The sequence below is a fragment of the Etheostoma cragini genome, chromosome 22 (genome assembly GCF_013103735.1).
Source record: "Etheostoma cragini isolate CJK2018 chromosome 22, CSU_Ecrag_1.0, whole genome shotgun sequence".
In the NCBI taxonomy this organism is placed as follows: Eukaryota; Metazoa; Chordata; class Actinopteri; order Perciformes; family Percidae; genus Etheostoma; species Etheostoma cragini.
In genome coordinates, this window is record NC_048428.1 from 14919286 (window position 1) to 14936956 (window position 17671).

Below are 17671 nucleotides of genomic sequence, written 5' to 3' on the forward strand. Positions count from 1 at the left end.
CACACACACACACACACACACACATATACCACTGCATGACAAATAAAAAAAACATATACAAATAAACAAATGAATAGCATTTTGAACCAACACAATACATAAAAAGTAAATTGGCCAGGATATTTAGAATTTAGAAGTTGTGTTTCACCTCCAAGCTTGAGGACATGTCTCTACATTGACAGACACCACCACTCTGACATTGACAGGCAGAGGGTCAATCAGCCACTTCATGTTTCTTTCTGCTTGCTGAAAAAAGGAGAACAACTTTTAATACAGGTATTCAGAAAAAAATAAAACATTATTCCAAAGGCGACCAAACCATGTACAGTATACTTCTATACCTGTATTTGGTCAATGGAGTCAATGATGATGATGATGTTTCCTTGATGGCGTGCTGATAGTCTTTCAAGCCAGCGAGGAAACTCTTCTAAGATCTTACTGGGCTCCATGGACAAGCCAGAAATAGACCAGAAGTGCTGCAGCAGCTTTGTGACAACAGAGAGAAACAAATCCCCACAGTTATTCAGTAAGACTGAGTGTCTTCACTGGAAGTAATCCTTTGGATGAGCTATCGAAAGCAACTGCTTACTTTGACTGTGAGGCGTTTGATAATGAGAACCGGCTCTGAGCTTGTGGAAAGTGGGCGACCAACAAAATGATAAAGGAACAAGGTGTTGGGGGACTGCTTCTGCAGCTGCTCGATCCTGAAAAGGAATAAAGAACAAAGATTAGACAAACTGTTCTTCATGTCCTGTTCTGTGATGACACATTGCACAATTTTTTTTAAAGATTATTTTTGGGCATTTTTAGGTCTTTATTGACAGGACATAGGACCGCTTGTTGGAGTCAAACCCTGGCACCCCATATTGCACTATTAAAAAGAACTCACATATATACTAACTTTATGCAATAGTTAGGTGAAGTAAAAAAACAGGTCTAAAGTGTTAAATTATAAGAACTACTCAACATACCTCAAAAGCATACAAAGTTGCAATGGTCACTTAATAGTTTAAGTTAAAAAGAGACTATTCGTCGGGGGAAATATTACACTTAACTTAATGAATACATTCTCACCATTTGGAGAGCAGGAGAGACTTTCCTGAGCCTGGACCACCAGACACCAGCAGAGGAGGGGTGGGAGGGGGAGCAGCTATCATGTCATTCAAACGATCTATATACTGAGGAGGATGTCAGATACAACAGAGCTTTAGACAGATTAGAGAACAAAGTGTTAAACTGGTTGACAGGATTGAAGGCAGGGTTGGTAATGTTAAAAAGCTAGCAAGATTTGAAAGTAGCATCTCTTGGGGCCTCTACTAACCCCACTCCCTGCCCTCGGGGCTCCAACCCACACACACAGACTTGCACAAGCACCGCTGCGTTGCTGCTTCAGAGCAGAGCGGACAAAGGACTGCAATTTTACTTCCTATCTCGTTTGCCGTAGGCAAACACTCAGGATTCACTTAGTTGAAACATAACAAACTTTAGTAAATGATATTGCAAAGTAAATTACAGCTTATGCATAAGGATCACATTTCCTTTAAGACAGTTCTCGCTTGAGCGGACATCAACTAGTCTTTTCAGGGTCTGACCCCCAACCTAACATTTCCCTTTCTCTTTATTCTTCTTGCAAAATCCTTCTCCTTGATAAATTGTGTGAGTGCAGGGAGCGACAGTTCTTCTGTTGACGTCCTGTTTCCCACTGCAGATCGCGCAAACTCATGATCACACGTTTGTTTCCTTTGTTCGGAGATAAAACTACTTCTTCACTAAGTTTGTTACGGTGTTAGTTATTTCTGGGTGCATTTTGTTCCTGATCACCCTGCACATGTTTTATCTCTAACAGGAAACAGAGAAACAATGTCAACATGGCTTAAGGCCTTTTACTGATATTCTACAAAATATCTTCATCAATATCTACCCTACCTTCTGGAAGCCTAACTGGGAGGTGGTGCTGCTACGGGCCTGCTGGTAGGACTCAATCTGTTCCTGCTCGTCATGCAGGTCCCACAGCACATCTGAGTCTTCCTCGTGTCCCTCCTCTATCCCAGAGTCCTTAGAGTCAACATCTTCTCCTTGAATAGCCAGCAACTCCTATACGGACAGGGTATAAGTGAAAGTTAAAAATCTGTCAGAGACAGAAGGGATGAACATTAATCACTATACACACACACAACACACTTGAATTGATAAAAAAGACTGATGTTGCTGACAGTCTGTACCTGTTTGATGACTTTCTCAAGTTGAGAATAAATCAGTTCAGCCCCCTCCTCTGCAGAACCACTATGATCCACCACCTGGATTCATGTTCAAAACAGGTAAGCACTGTGTGTCATCCAGCAATCACAAAAATACAGAATGTCAATTTTAAAGGCAATAAACACAATTTTGCCTTTTGCTTACATTTAATAGTGGAGTTATACAGTTAAAGTAATCTGTATAAAGACTATTAATAAAAAAGCACATACATATTCTTATGAAAATAAATGTCATACCCATTGATGGAATGCACTTTATAGAATGATCTAACTATTGATACTGTGAAACATCTCCTTCAACCCTTTATCCTATTTTGCCTTGTTCATATATTTTTTGGCACATGCAAACCTTGATTTTAGCAGCCTTGTCTGCAGCATTGACCCTTTCTAGCAGTTGCCTAGTGGGTCCAGTCAAATTGTGATCTTCTTCAGTCCTGAGGTAGAGCACTAGTGGATGGCCATCTGGATTCTTCACAAAAGCCTCCTCACAATCTTCCACCACAGAGCTACACACATGCATGAGTATCAGAAGACATTTTCTATATAAATAAACCAAAATTGTACAATCTTAAGTACATAAAGATATCCTAGAGAGGATAGGTATAGGACTTTCTGTACCTGGTGACAGTAGTTTTGACAAGAAGCACACAAACAGAGCTCCTTTCAATCTCCTGCTTGCGCTCAACAGCATAAGATGCAGCATTCTCTTCTGGAAAGCAGACATTCAGGTAGAAATGGCCAAGACCCTCACACATTCTCCGTAACAAAGGAGAGTGTTTCTGTAATCAAAATATGAAGCAAAGATTTACCAGGCAAGGGTTAATGTCAGTTCTCTACCAGGTTAACTCACAATGGCTTTCTAGGAGTCAGACATTTAGACTAGCATTGACTTGAAACTAATTTCCTGACAGTAGATTCAAGGTAATGTAAGACTAAATGCGGTTCTAAACAAACCTCTATATGTCTGTTCAACTTCAGTTTTAATGCTGCTTGTCAATAGAGACACAATGATTTTTATTTCAGCAATATTTCGGGTAAGACCAACACGCACCAAAGAGCAAGCACTGTAATGTTTTTATGTTTTTTGCTCATCTAACCAACCTTTATAAAGACATCAAGCTCTGCTTTGGTCTCCTGGGTAAAGATCAGGAAGCAGCGCACTGTGTTACTCCACAAGGCCTGGGGTACATGAGGGGAGACCTGAAGCAGACTGGCCACTGCAGCATCCCAATCATCTAACACAAACACACACGAGAAAAGTTACAAGATAAACACACAAAGAGATAAGTAAATGCATACTTCAAAGGCTACAGGTACACAATAGATAAACACCTATTAGAAAAGTTGTTATAGCTAGGTAATATATGTAGAGGTATATTGTTTTTCAGTGCAAACATGTTTGCCTACATATCATGATAGCTCTCTATTTTCTATAGAGTTATTGAGGTTTACTTACCTCTGCTCACATTTGCAAAGGGTCCCTCCACATCTATCAAACTGTGGGCAAACTCTGGTCCCCTGAATGTCTGTTGCAACTGCATCATGCTACCCATAGAGGGCTCACTTCCCAGCACACCACCAGACCAGTACTCACACTGTGTCCCTGCAGCTGAAGGCGTCCAGTAAATAAACAATACAATGTTTTGAAGATTTTATCATACAAACACAACCTTAGATGTTGTATTGTAATGTCAACTGGTAGGACAGATGGATGAATGAAACAAAGAAAAGGTACCAACATAGCCTAGATTTTTTACCAGTAACCGTGGTTTGGTTGTCATCTGAGTCTGAATCATTTAGGTCATAGACCTGAATGCCCTGAGCTTGCAACTGTTGCAGTTTGGCCTCCAAGTCCCTCTTGGCACGCAGGAGATCCTGAATCTCCTTTTCTTTTGTCTCCCGGAAAATCTGGTGGTCATTGAGCTACTTGGTTAGAGCTGCAATCATGATGACTGGAGAGAATTCTCCACAGTAACACATGTGATGTGCTTTACCTTAAACTGTCGTTTCACTTTGTCCCTGTCATGTTCAAAGGTGGCAGCCCTCTCCATAGCTTGATACTTTGCCTCGAGAGCACTCTCTTTTTCTCTAAGGATCTTCTGGTAGGTCTTCTGGAGAGCCTATTGTCACAATGAAAATGAACCTCATATTTAGCCTGTTAAAACATCCATAAACATTAAATGTTGTAGCCTTAAGCGTGTGCTTTAAGAAGTAGGTAGTCTCTGGATCTCAGTAGTCTCCTGTTAATTCAACTTACCTGTAGCTCAGCCCTCAGCCTCTTGTTCTCCTCGTCCAGCTTAGACTCCTTCTTTTGCATGGATGAGATCTCGTTATTTTTACTGACGCGAAATATTTCATACTCTTTACGGAGTCTTTCATACTCAGCAGCATACTCTAGATCCACAGAACCTGTGGATTTAAAACTGGCCCCAATCACCCGAGGTCCTCTGCGAAAGGAACTGCGCAGAAGTCGGGCTTTGGGCTTGACCTCAACTGGGATCTCACAGGCTTCCCCTCCTTCACCTCCATATCCATCCTCAATTACCTCTCCTGGGCTGACCAAGGAGGATGCGGTGCCCATGGTGGCAGCCTAAGCTGTAAACAAGTGATCAGCCTTTTCGGATGCCCATAGCAGCTCCTGTGCAATGACAGACAAGACAGGGATAAGTAACGTTAGTGAAAAGTTTTCAAGGCTGTTGTGGAAATGATTGATTACTGTTTCTGTGTCCTTATCTGGTTTCTCCGTGCTGTATCACAAACGCTGAACAGCCAACGTTAGCCACAGTCAGTGTAACTTTATAGTTATTGCCACAGAGCTAACTTGTTTTCTGATAAAGCAACAGCTCTTACGACAACTATTTCAGAGGAGCGCCTCAGCAACTGAAAGGCAACGTTACATTACGTGTAACCTTTTAGATTAACTAGCTATCTATCCGCCAAGAAGAATAAAAACAATATTGGCTAGCTAGCTAACGTAACATTTCCGAAATAGCTGTTCAAAACACTCGTTGCGACATTTATTCTTAGTCTTTAGTCTTTTTCAAAACTGAAGGTATATCACAATCACTTCTGTACATATTTTGTCTTCTACAGAATACTGACTCAAAGCTGAAGTCTTCAGTAAAACATTAAAACTACGTTGAACAAACAAGAATACACTCACGGTCCGCTCCCTCCACAGATTTTCCAGCTTCTTCCTGGCTGCCTTGGTAACAGGTCATAATACGGGTGCTCGCACATGTCAAACTAGGTAAAGTCAATTTCCTACGGTAACTGCACATGCCACTTGGCAGGTTTAGTAAGCCAATCATAATGCCATAATTATAGGCCTACAATATATACACACATACAGTACATATATATATATATATTACATATATATAGCTAATAGTTACAACATTAGCTATTGCACATTGCAGTCTAATATTTTTATGAAATGATACAGGTTATATTAAAGTCACTTGTGTCATGGACAATGGTTGGCTTGGGCCTGTGTTGAGATGCCTAGTTTGTGAGTTATAATACATCCTGAATTTTAACTTGTGCCACCATGTCTTGGAGTTGCTGACATTCCTTGATATCTAAGGTGATTTGTTTTAACTTCCTCAAAAAGTTTAGTTATTTAACTTTAGAAATTAAATGATGTCACTGTTTGATCACATTTTTTTTAAGTAACATCTACTGTAGCCCACAGTGGAAGCTAATGTTTATGTTACCATACCAAATAATCAAGGTAAATTTGACATCCAATTACGTGATGTTTTTTGCTTTTAAATGATCAAGTGTCACACAGACCAGAGTATTTGAAAGATTAGAAGGTCACCTTCCAGGCTGGGCTGAGGAATTTTATGTACAGATTAATCTGCTGATTAACATTAAAGAGTCAAAGAAAACAATTTGAACTGCCTTAATCAACCCTGCACTTAGTGAGACTACATGTACATCCCAACTCTGGAAACACTGGACAAGCATATGTACCTGTTTAAATGATTGTGCATAGCTATTTGTGTGTCTGTATGTATGTATGTATGTATGTGCTGTATGTATGTAGGTTTTTTACTTTCCCCTTATTTAATATGTGGTATACAGTTTGTGTGTATCCCTCTTGTAATATGTAATGTGTACTTTTTTGTTATCTGGACCTTGAGTCTGTAAAATAAAGATACAGCTCAGATGATACCTGGTAAATAGGAGGGATATTCTTATTTTGTATATGCAGTAGGCCTATTTCATTATTATGTATCCCTGCATTTTAGAAATCAATGAATATGTTAAGCCAGGGTTGAATGCATTCATCTTGTCTAAACACATCTAGACATTATTCAAAAAAGGAATTGCTTGAAAATATTTATGGTCTACATAACATTTGTTGCCCATTGATCATCTTCTTCCTTTACAGAACAGCTTAAGCAATTTGTCCCTGTATGCACGGTTCAGGAAAAAATACATCACTGGATCCAGTACACCATTAACACAAGTCAGTGCAGATGTGATCCGATTCGCTCTTCCTAGTGATGCCCAGCTTGCCGCAGTCATGTGGCCATGACTGTGACTTTTAATGTATATTACCCTGCTCACATGGTAGGGCACAAATGCAAACAGGAAGTTCATTACAATAAGGATGATCAGTCTTACAGCTTTGTGCTTCAGTGGTTTTCTTCCCTGTTGTTTCACTGCCCTTAGTTTCAGCAGAATCAGTATGTAGGAAACCATTACGGAGGTGAATGGAAGAATGAATGCCACAACAGTGGAAACTAAAGCTTTGGGAGATGTCTTCTCTAGATAAAGCTTGTCGCAGATGCCAGTTGAGTTGTTTGTCATGTTCTTTTTAGAAAAAAGTAAAGGACTCATAGACACAAGAACTGTCACCCAAAGTATGCCAACAACTACCTTTGCATACGTAGCTTTCCTAACTGACCGTGATTTTATGGGTAGAACCACAGCCAAAAATCTGTCCAGGCTGATGAAACTCATTAAGTATAGGCTGCAGTACATGTTAAGGTAAAATAGGAAGCCTGCTAGTTGACAGAGGACATGTCCAAACGGCCAGTGGCTGTCAGACAGGTGGTAAACCATACGCATGGGTAAAATAAGGATGTAAGAGATGTCTGCTACCGACAGCTGCATCAGGAAGACCTTAGATGGAGACGTGCTGTGCTGGTGAAAGAAGGCCCAGAGAGCCAAGGCATTCCCAGGCACAGCAATGATGAAAATCAGCATGTAAAATGTGGAAAATATGATGTTCTCTTGATGGGGGTCACTGCCATAGAAGCCCTGTATCTCCTTCTCAGAGATGTTCATTGTTGTTCTTGTAGAGAGGATCAGCCTGTGGCAGTATAGACACAAATAACCTGTTATGAGGATAGCCTAGTCAAATTATTCAGAAAATCATACATCGTTATATCATAACAAAACTAAAAACACAAGGTTTGTGCTTGTGACAAAAAGATGACTTGTTTGATGTAAGAAAATATCAACCTATGTATAAATGAGGCTTAGAAAGAGGAACTGTCCTTACAAGGCTTTAGTCAGTGTTGAATTATACACAGTTCATATTTCAATAATCTAACACCAGAAAATGATTAACAGATAAACTACTTTTAAAAGAAACACTCATTAGAAAGGAAAAAACTATTTCAGTCACACAATGCAATTTGCATCACTACACATTACATTCAGAATGTAAACATGTTTTTATTGAATTTGGATACATTTGTATAAACAAGTGAAAAACATGTTTCCTTTTTTATGGCAAACAATATCTGAAAGTTGTACTTCACCTTTCTGTACAATGATGTGATGAAATGCAAGAGCCACAATTCAGTGTGATTAGTTGAAAAAATCACCAAGTATACCAATGTAAACATATTGAAAATACCCTCTAAATCCCAGTTTTTAAAATTTGATTTTAAACAAGATTTTCCAAACACAACCAATTGCTTTGTGGCAGTTAATGAACTAAATAACAGTTTTAGGCTTTTTAAATGCAAAAACTTACAAAAAGGGTGTAACACACTGTAAAGCACCACTAATCTTTGTCATATAATCCTGTTATCCAGTGCAAGATTGTAAGAGTAAATTTAGGGTATATAGCCCTCACATGTTCCACTGTGCCAATAATTGTTAATATAATTCATATTCCTATTCTTACCGTTAATCGAAGAGATACAAAATGCCAAATTCTTTTATATGTACCTTCAGTGGGAAACACTAGTGTGAGAAGAGACAGGTGAAGTGGAAGTCAGCAATGAAGAACTGCTCTTTTGTGTGGTGCGTGTCTATTTTCACATTTACACACACACACACACACACGCACACGCACACACACACACGCGCGCACACACACACACACAAAAACAGAAACAGATAATAAAAACATTGAAGCTCATTGCATTACAAGCATGCAAGTCTTTATTTTTGCTAATCCAACACAGTTTTTGTCTTAACCACATTGCTCCTTTATAGTATGATTTAAAGCTTTACAAAAATGAGAGAAAACCAGATATTTACAAAATCTATCTGTGCAAACATAATTCTTCTTTTACCACTCTCCTAAAGTATTTGAAAGGCATGCATACAAATAAACTTTGGTATGTTAACAAAACTACTTATTTTCTTAGTAGAAGCATCTATGTACATGTGGTAGAACTGATTCACTTTTTTTAGTACAGTTTACATTTAGACAACAACATATGTTAACTTAACAAACCAAGACCAGCAGTGCAAACACTGAGGTCAATACTTCCGCCATGACACCAAGAGAGTGCATGTAAACTCCCCTAAATCTTGTGACTGAGTCAGGCCTGAAGTGAGTCATTGTACTACAACTTTGGCAAATAGGCACACTAAAATGAAAATGTGTGTTATTTATCATACCAGCTTTACATATGAGTGAGAAAAATGAGAAAATTCCCTTGAAAAACAGAAGTTAACAATGAATTCAACTTTAAAATGTCTGTATGCATAATGTATACACTCATAAAAGGCATTTACAAGGGCTGTGTTGAATGTGTGGCAACATAAGAAATATAGACGATTAAATATACTATGGTTTTTCAATCTCTGGTTTGAAAAATAAAACAACATTTTTACATGGTACTTTGTGATTGTACATCAACTCTATATTCCCTATTCCTAGCTACAGCAAGAAAAATAGATTTCCAACACCATGAGAGCCTTCCATTTCAACTACAAAGTGGTAAAGGTACAATGTTTTTTAATAAAATATTTTGTCAGAACATCTAGAACAGCTCCAAAAAAGAATGAGAATCTAAGTAAGTATTTTTCAAAATTGAAAAAGTCAACTTATAAGAAATAAACACTGGTGTGAGAATGTCAGTGTCAAATAAAATATGAAGTGGGGGAGTGCATCACTTAATACTTTTACAAAAGCGTTAAAAAACGCAAAGAAAAACTGCAAACCAAAACAATACATAATCAACATGACCAGCTCTACCTGCTATGCGGTAAAGCCAGAGGGGCTAATGAGGCTAGGTGGTGTCCTTAGCTGCTGTGGCTGTTGGGATGCAGGATTTGCCGCTGCTGCCGTTGTGGGACCTGTAGCTGGTGAAGCTGGGGGTGTGTATGGTGCGGATGCTCTTTCCACCTGGGCCCAAAGGTGTGGGCGACAGAGGGGAGGGGGAGGAGGATGAGGAGGAGAATGAAGAGGAGGAGTGCACTCGACCATTCTGAGTCTGCGAGGAGAACGACAGAGCTTTACCTGTGTGCTGTGAGGGTGTGGGGAGTTTGAGGGATCCGTTAGAAAGGGAAGGGATGTGGGAGGAGGGTTGGGAACCGGAACGAGGAGTGTGAAAGGACAGGAGGGATGACTTTGTCACAGAGGAGGAAGAGGAGGAGGAGGAGGAGGAGGAAGAGTTAATGGGATTAGTAGCATCTGAGTTTGGTGCGGACTGGGAGCTGCCTTTAGTAGAGCTAGGATAAAAAGCAGGGATTTTAGAGGTGGGTATAGTAGGGGAAGTAGTTTTATGATCCCCTCCCACTCTTTTAGCACTTCCGTTAGCCTGCAAACAGAGATGCCAAAACAGATACTGGTTGTCAAAAAAAGAAATCTGGTCAAATAATACATATGAAAGGCAAGACGATGTTAAAAAAACAACAACTACAAGTCATACACATAGAAACACACTAAGCCTACACAAACATTAATATTGCTGAGACACAACTAAAAGACACCAAAACAGGTCTGTTTTTAACTAGGTTACATGATGAGTGAGACATATTGAGCCGAGAGACATGTTACCAAGAAACAGAACACTGTAAGGGTTAGACCGTGCGATGGCAGACAGAAGGGGCATCTCTACAGACTGCCTCTGTTAGAGTTAGGCCTCGTTAAGGGGCTGGGGGGGGGGGGGGGGGGGGGGGGGGGGGGGGGGGGGGGGAAGTTTCACAAGGCAAAAATGCATACAAAGGCTGGAGAAAATTAGAAAACAGTGGGGTTAGAAGTTTGAAGAGTGGGAGCAGACAGGGGGAAATGTGGGCTGGTATTCCACTAAAACCGACGGTGTAAGATGGTGAGTTGTGGCGTAGTCTTGGGGGTAAGGAAATATATCACCGTGAGGTTAAAAAGCTGTGCAGTATTGTTGGGTTTGAGCAGAGTTGCATTGTAAGAAGGCAGGAGCATAGCTGAAAAGTCAGTTAGGTTTGTGTTTTAACATAGCCATAAGCATCCTGGGATTTGGCAACACTGTTTAGGAACTCAGCTGTGATGGGAACTGGAGATGTGATGACAACTCAGATGATGACAGGGTAGGATTCCACTTTTCTTTTGCCATTTTTTCCTTCTTTTTTTGTTTAGTCACCAACACAGTGAAAACCATGAGCAGTGTGGACATGCAAAAGCATACAGTACAGTGATGTTATGGGGTAACAGTCAAGAGTCAAACATGCCTTCTTGTCAGAGCAGACTCAAGAGAAACATTAACAGATCCATAGTCGCCACAGTGGTGACTTTATTATTATTTTTTCAACACTTGAAATCTCACCGCTTTGGTACTCTTTTTTTCCTCAAATAATACATGCCTCATGTTTTTTTATCACTATATGTCTGATTCCTTTAGTCTCTGGTAAAACCCTACAGTAAAACTACCTGTCGGAACTGCCTCTGAGCGTCCTGCAGTTTTTGCTGTTTTCCTGCTTTGTCAGTAGTACCCGGCGACTGCCTGGACTTCGCAGACAAAGGGACGGGCATCCGACTAGTAGGGGAAGCGACACTGGTGTTCTGCAATGGGATCCAAACGAAAAACAAAACAAGAAATAAAACAAAAGAAAGGAAAAAAAACACACACCACATAGGAAGCATGAAAAATCAAGGCACTAACAGGTAACACCTCAACGATCAACACCAGTGAAAGATCATGCACCCAGTGGGATCATTAACCTTTAAGTCAATACACAGTAGTACATGCAGTCAAGAATAAGGAAGATATCAGAGCTTGATCATCATAAGAGTGTTTTTGATGATGAGTTCGCCACTTGCCGAAAACCTCAGAGGTTTAGCAATGAACTGAAAAAAATGGTAGCCAGGAACCCCCAAAAAATGCCACCCCCAATCATGTCACCATGTTTTAACAGAGGGAGAAAGACACAGGGGACATTTCCAATAATTCCAAGCACCCATGGAGTGGATTAATGATTTTGTAATTTCAGTGGTTAGGGTTGGAGTGAAGGGAGGTTGTGATCTGAAAAAGAAGGACCCAAAGCCTCCCTAATCAGCGAGAGCTAGAGAGAGACCTGTTGTACGGTGCTGGGGACACTGGGGACGGTGGTGGTGGTGGTAGTAGGGATGACTACAGGGCGAGGAAGGAGCTGAGGTTTTGGCTTCTTCTGCAAAAAGTTTTTGCTGGGTACCTTAGGGCCTGACGCTCTGGAGGTAGGGAGAGAGGAAGACCTCTTCAGCCCCACTCCTTCTGAGCTTTTCCCATTCCCTGCTTTAGCTTCCTCTGTGCAGACTGGCTCCCCAGGGGAGCATGGTCCCATCTCACTGATAGTGGTCTCCAGCTGCTTGATGGTCTGCTCCAGGCTGTCCAGTGTCTTGTAGGTGTTCTTCCGGATCTCATCCGTCCTGTAGAGGGAGTCGGAATTCTGTCTCTTCAGCGCAACTGAGCCGGTTGCCTTGGGAGCGTCTGCCAAGGACTTTGAACGTGTGATCTCATATCTCTTTGCTTCTTTGTGCTGCTTGACAGTACCGTCAGGTTCCTCCTCATCTTCATACACAACCACCTGTAAGGTCTTCTTGCCTGACTTGGTGCCCGTGCGAATTGCTTGGGTCAGTGCTGCCAGCTGTTTCTTAGGGAACTTAAACTTGAACTTCTTCTTAACATCTTGCTTGGCGTCACCATTTGATTCCAAGATTGAAGATGAAGATGAGGGTAATATGTCAAAGTGATCTGCAGTGACCTGTGACGTGCTGACATTTATGCCATCAACCACCTCAGTCCCTCCCGCTTTAACCTGCGGGCCACCACTCCTCTCCGTGTCAGACTCCTCACTCTCCTCCTCGATGCACTCTGCTGCGAGCATTCTGTCCAGTTCCTCCTCACATTCAAAGACGGTGGACAGGCGCTTGTACGCTGAACGGATGTCCATGGGCTCGTCAAAAATGATGATGACAGGCTTCTTGTTAAAGCCATTGTCCTGTGGCCCATTGTGATCCGCTGTGCTGTACGCTTGGTTAGTGGCGCTCCCCACAGTAACAGTCTGGACACTTCCTTTCTTGGCATTGACCAGTTCTTGGTACTCGCCACAGGACAGGGCCTGAACTTTGGTGTTAGTGATCATAAATGCTATGTTGTCAGGGGGTGGAGGTGCCTCTTCTCCAGGTAAGTCAGGACTAAGACTAGCCTCGTCATTACCCTCCTCACAGTTAGCTTTAAGTGGATCAATGTCCTCACTAAGAGCCACAGAACTTTTAGGCACCTCTCTTATAGTACTGGGTGGTGTGATAGCCACAGGCTCAGGTATTATATTCTCACTGGTAGAAACATGTTTCTGGATGACTTTACTTTTCTTTTCATTGTTAATTTTATTGAGAATTTTCCCCTTCTCCTTTTCTGCACTGGTCTTCAAGGATTCGGAGCGTTTAACTTGCTTCCTTGGAAGTTTGAATCCTTTCAGTCCCACAGGTTTAGGTGATATAGGTGGGGGTGATTTGGGTGGTGGAGACAGTGGTGGCTGCTGCTGGCTTGAAGAATTGTCATTAACATTGACATTTGACACCTGTGATGGAGGTTGTGTGGGCTCTCGGTGTTCGGGGGTTTCCTCCGTTCCTGACGGGGGTGGCTCTTTGGGAATCTGGCCAGTCACATAGTATATGACCTAAAAAGGTAAAGAAGTAGCTTTTTAAAATCTCTCAAAATCGAGAACAAACATGAACTATGCATTAATATAATTAATGAAAGAAAGTCATAAATACCCCTTGGCTCTGTCGGACAGTAGTATTCCCATTTTCATCTGTGTCTGGGTCTTTATCCTCTCGAGTGGGCTCTGAGCTCTGCTAGGACAGTGTGCGAGGGAATAATATTACTGTGCAACAGGTGTGTCAGGTTGCTGTGGGTTAAGTGTGAATTCACATACATCGCAGTCAAATCCGCAGCACTGCATTGGGCAATTACCTTCTACAAGACAACAGCAAAATATGCTGTATGACATCAAAAGTATATTTTGTTTTGATATAAATGCTGTATATCCAACTGCATGCAGGGAAAATGAAAAATATTACTTTTTAAAAGCTAAGACTATGAGCTGTTTTATTTTTCAACAGCCAAATCAGCTTCTTTATGATGGTTTAATGCTCTATAATCTTTTTTTGCACTTCCACTGTTGGTAACACGGAAACTGTCTCTCCTTCCTATTCTAGAGAATTAAAGTAATCTTTATATATCCTGTTTTACATCCTGTTCACACAGTGCATGCTGCTAGAACAAAGCACCTCTCACAATACTGTACTTTAGGGAAGTAATTGGGTCTGTTAGCATCTACTCATTTTAATTTGGTTGTAAACTAGTCAAATATGTTACAAAGGAAAATACCTTTTGTTGTTGTCACATAAATTAACAAAGTCGTATTTAATGTGCGTATTGTTTAATCAAAATGTGAAAAATAGAGGTTTGTGTTGGTTATTTATGTGTAAAGCTGGGAAAGCAAACTGAAGTCAAGTTGTGCAAAGATAAGAAAAAACAGAAAAAGAATCCCTCAGAAAAGTATAAGTGGGGGAGAAAAGCATGCAAAGGGGCCTGACCGACCTCTAGTGAACCAAGTCTGCAAAAACAGTTTGTGTCTGCAAAGTGAGTTTTAACTATGTTGTTTCTCTCAATTGTCAATCATTTTTTAAAGAAATGTTTTTTCTGCTGATTTTGGATGAAGACACGTAATTAAAGAAAGACACAAGACGATTTAATTGCCTGTAGAATACAGTGCCGAGGTATTTATTGACAAGTAATAAATAAATCAGTGGCAAAACACATCATTGTCTGGTCCAGGCTCACAAAAGACACAGCATCTATTCAGAGGCTTCATTTTATGCAGACTTAATCCTGAAATATATTCAAGCTGAGATATCCAGCAGAACCAAAGAGGGAAGGAAACTGTGGCAGCAAGGAAAGGAGCTTTTTGAAGGCAGCTGTTACAGGTTTCTCTCGAGCCAAAGCAAGGTTGCAGAAGTTGGAGAAGGGTTAAGACACAGCCATCCATTGTATCAGACAGTGGGGAGAGGCAGGCAGTTAGGTGGGTAGCTGCACGGCGACGTGTATTTTACCTTTTTCTCTTTGAGGGGCAATAAGGCCCCTGGTCTTAATTCTCTGATTTGCGGTTCAATTCGAGAGGTGGGTTCTACCAAATATTTCACCCCTACATCCTTAACTTTGCACTTCTGGAATACCTGAAGAGTGAAGACAAGTGAAGGGGAAATGGGAACAAGGATTTTGAGGAGGAAAGAAGTTTGAGTACCTTCACCTTCGTCACAGCTGGTGTCCGACACGTGACAAAGTTACAATCAAAATCAAGGAGTTAACTTCTTTGGTGGCTATGAGTTCTCATTTTTTTCCAGCAAGAAAACCACCATGGGAAGAAATTATATACCCACTCCCGCAATGAAGAAATCAACCAAAACCAGCGGACAGTACAGTAAATGATTGTTTTTATTCATATGTTTGAGGGAGTGTGTAAGAGTGTGTGAGAGCTTAAGTGTACATGTGCATCTAACCTGGAGCTCTGCCATGATCTTGTCCCCTTCATCCTCCTCCTCTCCGATAACTGAAGCAGTGATGGGGGGAGGGGTGGCTGGCTTCGGCTTGGTCTCCGGTGGCACCTTGTTGGGCTTGGGTTGGGGACTTTGAGGTGGAGGGTCCACTTCACCCTCCTATTAGAATTTTCAGAAGAAAACAATGTAGTCATAACTTTCCGACCAACCCGGCTAACCATTCCCCACATTCTTCCACTCTTAATACTAAGCTAAGCCGATGGCATTTTGGCTCTTGCTCCATACTTGGAAAAACAGCATAACAAACATGTCCACCAGGGTTGAAAATTAGCACCAACCCCCACTGCAAGTGGCTGCTAAGGCAGCCATGTTGGATTTTGAGCTTGGACTACTGTGAGGTTGTCTGAGTTCACAACTCTAACAACCATGTACGACTTTAAACTTGAAAATTCCAACCTCAGAGTCCAATGGAACGCAATGTTGTCGCACAGATATGAGAATGGAATTGATCGACTCATCTAACTCTCAGCAAGAAATCAAAATGTTGAACTGTATAAAATGCATTGTATTTTCCACTGTTATTATGTACTAAGGCTAAACAAGCTTCACTGTTACCAATATGTTATTGCAATGTTTGGAGTTTAAACACAAAAACTACATACAGTGAAAAACATTAATGGTAGACTGACCTGTGCCGAGATGGACTCCTTCCTGCTGGTGTAGACCACTTCGCCAGAGCGTGTGGTGGTCATACCTGAGCTCGAGCTGGAGTAGGTCTTCCTTGGAGGAGGTGGCGGTGGGGACTTAATGGACTTTTCAGTCCCTTGCTTTGTAAAACTTTCAGTGGGAGCTGGCTTAGTGGCAGTCTTCGAGGGTCTCTCCAGTGCAGGTTTGGCTGGTTTCTCCAACAGAGGATTTGTAGGTTTCTGAGGCCCCTTTTTGCCTGATTCATCAGACTTAGGCATAGACAGGGGTTCCTCTGTCATAAAAAAAAAAAAACAGAGATAAAATTACATTAACATACTTTTAAATGTGATCTAGTAACAATAAAATGTAAAATGGAGGCGTGAAGGTGTTTGTGTTTTAAAGTTAGATTTGTGTTAGATTAGTACCTGTGGGTGACTCCACAGGCTTATGGATGTCTGCTTGTTCTGCGGTGACAGCAGGGTGAAGTGCTGGGTTCTCTTGCACATCTAGACTGGGAATGCCCTTCATCATGTTGGCCTGGGCCTCCAGGAGGATCTTTTCAAACTCTTTTCCATCATAATGACCCATGTTCTGCCTCCTCTCTTCCCACTCCTTCTCTGCTGCCTACAGGTTGAATACAAGAAAATAGAAAGAAAAGGTTACTTACAAGTTCTATGAATCTGAGTAGGGGAATTGTATTCCTATGACGAAAAAAAAAAAAAAAATGGACTAAAGGGGTGTTAAAGGGCAAAGTAACTGTGAGTAACCAAGTTGACATTTACAGGCAGCTAATTAGAGGAAAGAAACGTCACCACAGCTTTACAATGTCGGGTAAAACTATATCAAGACCACATTACAATTATAAGGTGAATAAACATACCTTTATGCACAGGGCTCTGTTTTTGCTCTTGTCCTGACTGTTCTGGAGCTCCTCTATGACAAGACCTGTGCCGTTGCCATTATTCACTGGGTACCCTTGTGGCTTCTTATGATGGCCAGGACTCGGTGGATCCGAGGCTGCCCCGTTGGGAGATTCCCAGCCTTGACTCTTGCTCGGGTTGGGACTGGGGGTGTGAGAGGGGCTGGGAGTGAGCGGTGGGCTCGGCTGTACTGTCAATGCTGCAGACTGCTGGGACTGTTGCATGTGGACCCGGGAGCTCTGGACATGATGGATGACCACCGGAGAGGCAGGCATCACCTCTGATTTGATAGTGGAGCTCTGGGGCTCCAGTGGGGCGGATGTGGAGCCAGCTTCTGCAAGGGCTTCTGCTGCTGCTGAAAGGCTGTTGTCCACTTGGACATTAGCAGAGGGATCAGGTCCTTTCTGAGGGCCCTCAATAGCACATCTGCACAGAGGACGGAAGAGTATGTGATACAAACTATGTAGAAAAAAACACACAATCTTACTTCACTAGGTCACTCCCTTATGAATTGCATCAATGTTTTAATAGCAATATATAAAACTGATAGAGATCCATTTACACCCATGTATTTGTGGTCTTTTAAATTT

The 17671-nt window shown here is 41.4% G+C and overlaps 3 protein-coding genes across 29 annotated transcripts in view; all 3 read right to left on the reverse strand.

Moving 5' to 3' along the window:
- nphp3 (nephronophthisis 3) overlaps positions 1-5485 on the reverse strand; it is a 30701-nt gene extending 25216 nt beyond the window's left edge. For 2 of the 3 annotated variants that reach the window (XR_004655329.1, XM_034862488.1), the window contains exons 1-13: positions 4516-4839; positions 4253-4378; positions 4016-4166; positions 3715-3867; positions 3360-3493; positions 2877-3037; positions 2608-2764; positions 2223-2297; positions 1927-2094; positions 1075-1178; positions 590-704; positions 342-485; positions 149-246 (exon numbers count right to left, since the gene is read on the reverse strand). Coding sequence is in view for 1 of the 3 variants with exons in the window: in XM_034862488.1 (XP_034718379.1) it covers positions 149-246; positions 342-485; positions 590-704; positions 1075-1178; positions 1927-2094; positions 2223-2297; positions 2608-2764; positions 2877-3037; positions 3360-3493; positions 3715-3867; positions 4016-4166; positions 4253-4378; positions 4516-4839 (1910 nt within the window). In the remaining 2 variants the exon portion in view is untranslated. Of the gene's footprint in view, positions 1-148; positions 247-341; positions 486-589; positions 705-1074; positions 1179-1926; positions 2095-2222; positions 2298-2607; positions 2765-2876; positions 3038-3359; positions 3494-3714; positions 3868-4015; positions 4167-4252; positions 4379-4515; positions 4897-5421 lie in introns of those variants that run through there. The other variant, XR_004655328.1, reaches the window with a different exon arrangement.
- Positions 5486-6592: 1107 nt separating this feature from the next.
- On the reverse strand, positions 6593-8531 carry LOC117938099 (uracil nucleotide/cysteinyl leukotriene receptor). Its single transcript, XM_034862491.1, has 2 exons — positions 8410-8531; positions 6593-7584 (listed from the first exon to the last, which is right to left on the reverse strand). The coding sequence occupies exon 2, from the start codon at positions 7557-7559 to the stop codon at positions 6639-6641; it is 921 nt and encodes a 306-aa protein (XP_034718382.1). The 5' UTR covers positions 7560-7584; positions 8410-8531; the 3' UTR covers positions 6593-6638.
- A 105-nt stretch (positions 8532-8636) lies between these two features.
- si:ch211-285f17.1 (sickle tail protein homolog) overlaps positions 8637-17671 on the reverse strand; it is a 105468-nt gene continuing 96433 nt past the window's right edge. For 10 of the 25 annotated variants that reach the window (XM_034862469.1, XM_034862465.1, XM_034862460.1 and 7 more), the window contains 9 exons: positions 17042-17507; positions 16587-16785; positions 16164-16453; positions 15478-15633; positions 15031-15153; positions 13690-13770; positions 12009-13592; positions 11365-11508; positions 8637-10279 (listed from right to left, as the gene is read on the reverse strand). In XM_034862469.1, the coding sequence (XP_034718360.1) occupies positions 9749-10279; positions 11365-11508; positions 12009-13592; positions 13690-13770; positions 15031-15153; positions 15478-15633; positions 16164-16453; positions 16587-16785; positions 17042-17507 (3574 nt within the window). In that variant the 3' untranslated portion in view covers positions 8637-9748. The remainder of the gene's footprint in view (positions 10280-11364; positions 11509-12008; positions 13593-13689; positions 13771-15030; positions 15154-15477; positions 15634-16163; positions 16454-16586; positions 16786-17041; positions 17508-17671) is intronic. The other 15 variants (XM_034862486.1, XM_034862487.1, XM_034862473.1 and 12 more) reach the window with 14 other exon arrangements.

Coding starts and splice junctions, on each gene's coding strand:
- LOC117938099 (XM_034862491.1), bottom strand. CDS start 7,559: ATGAACATCTCTGAGAAGGAGATACAGGGCTTCTATGGCAGTGACCCC.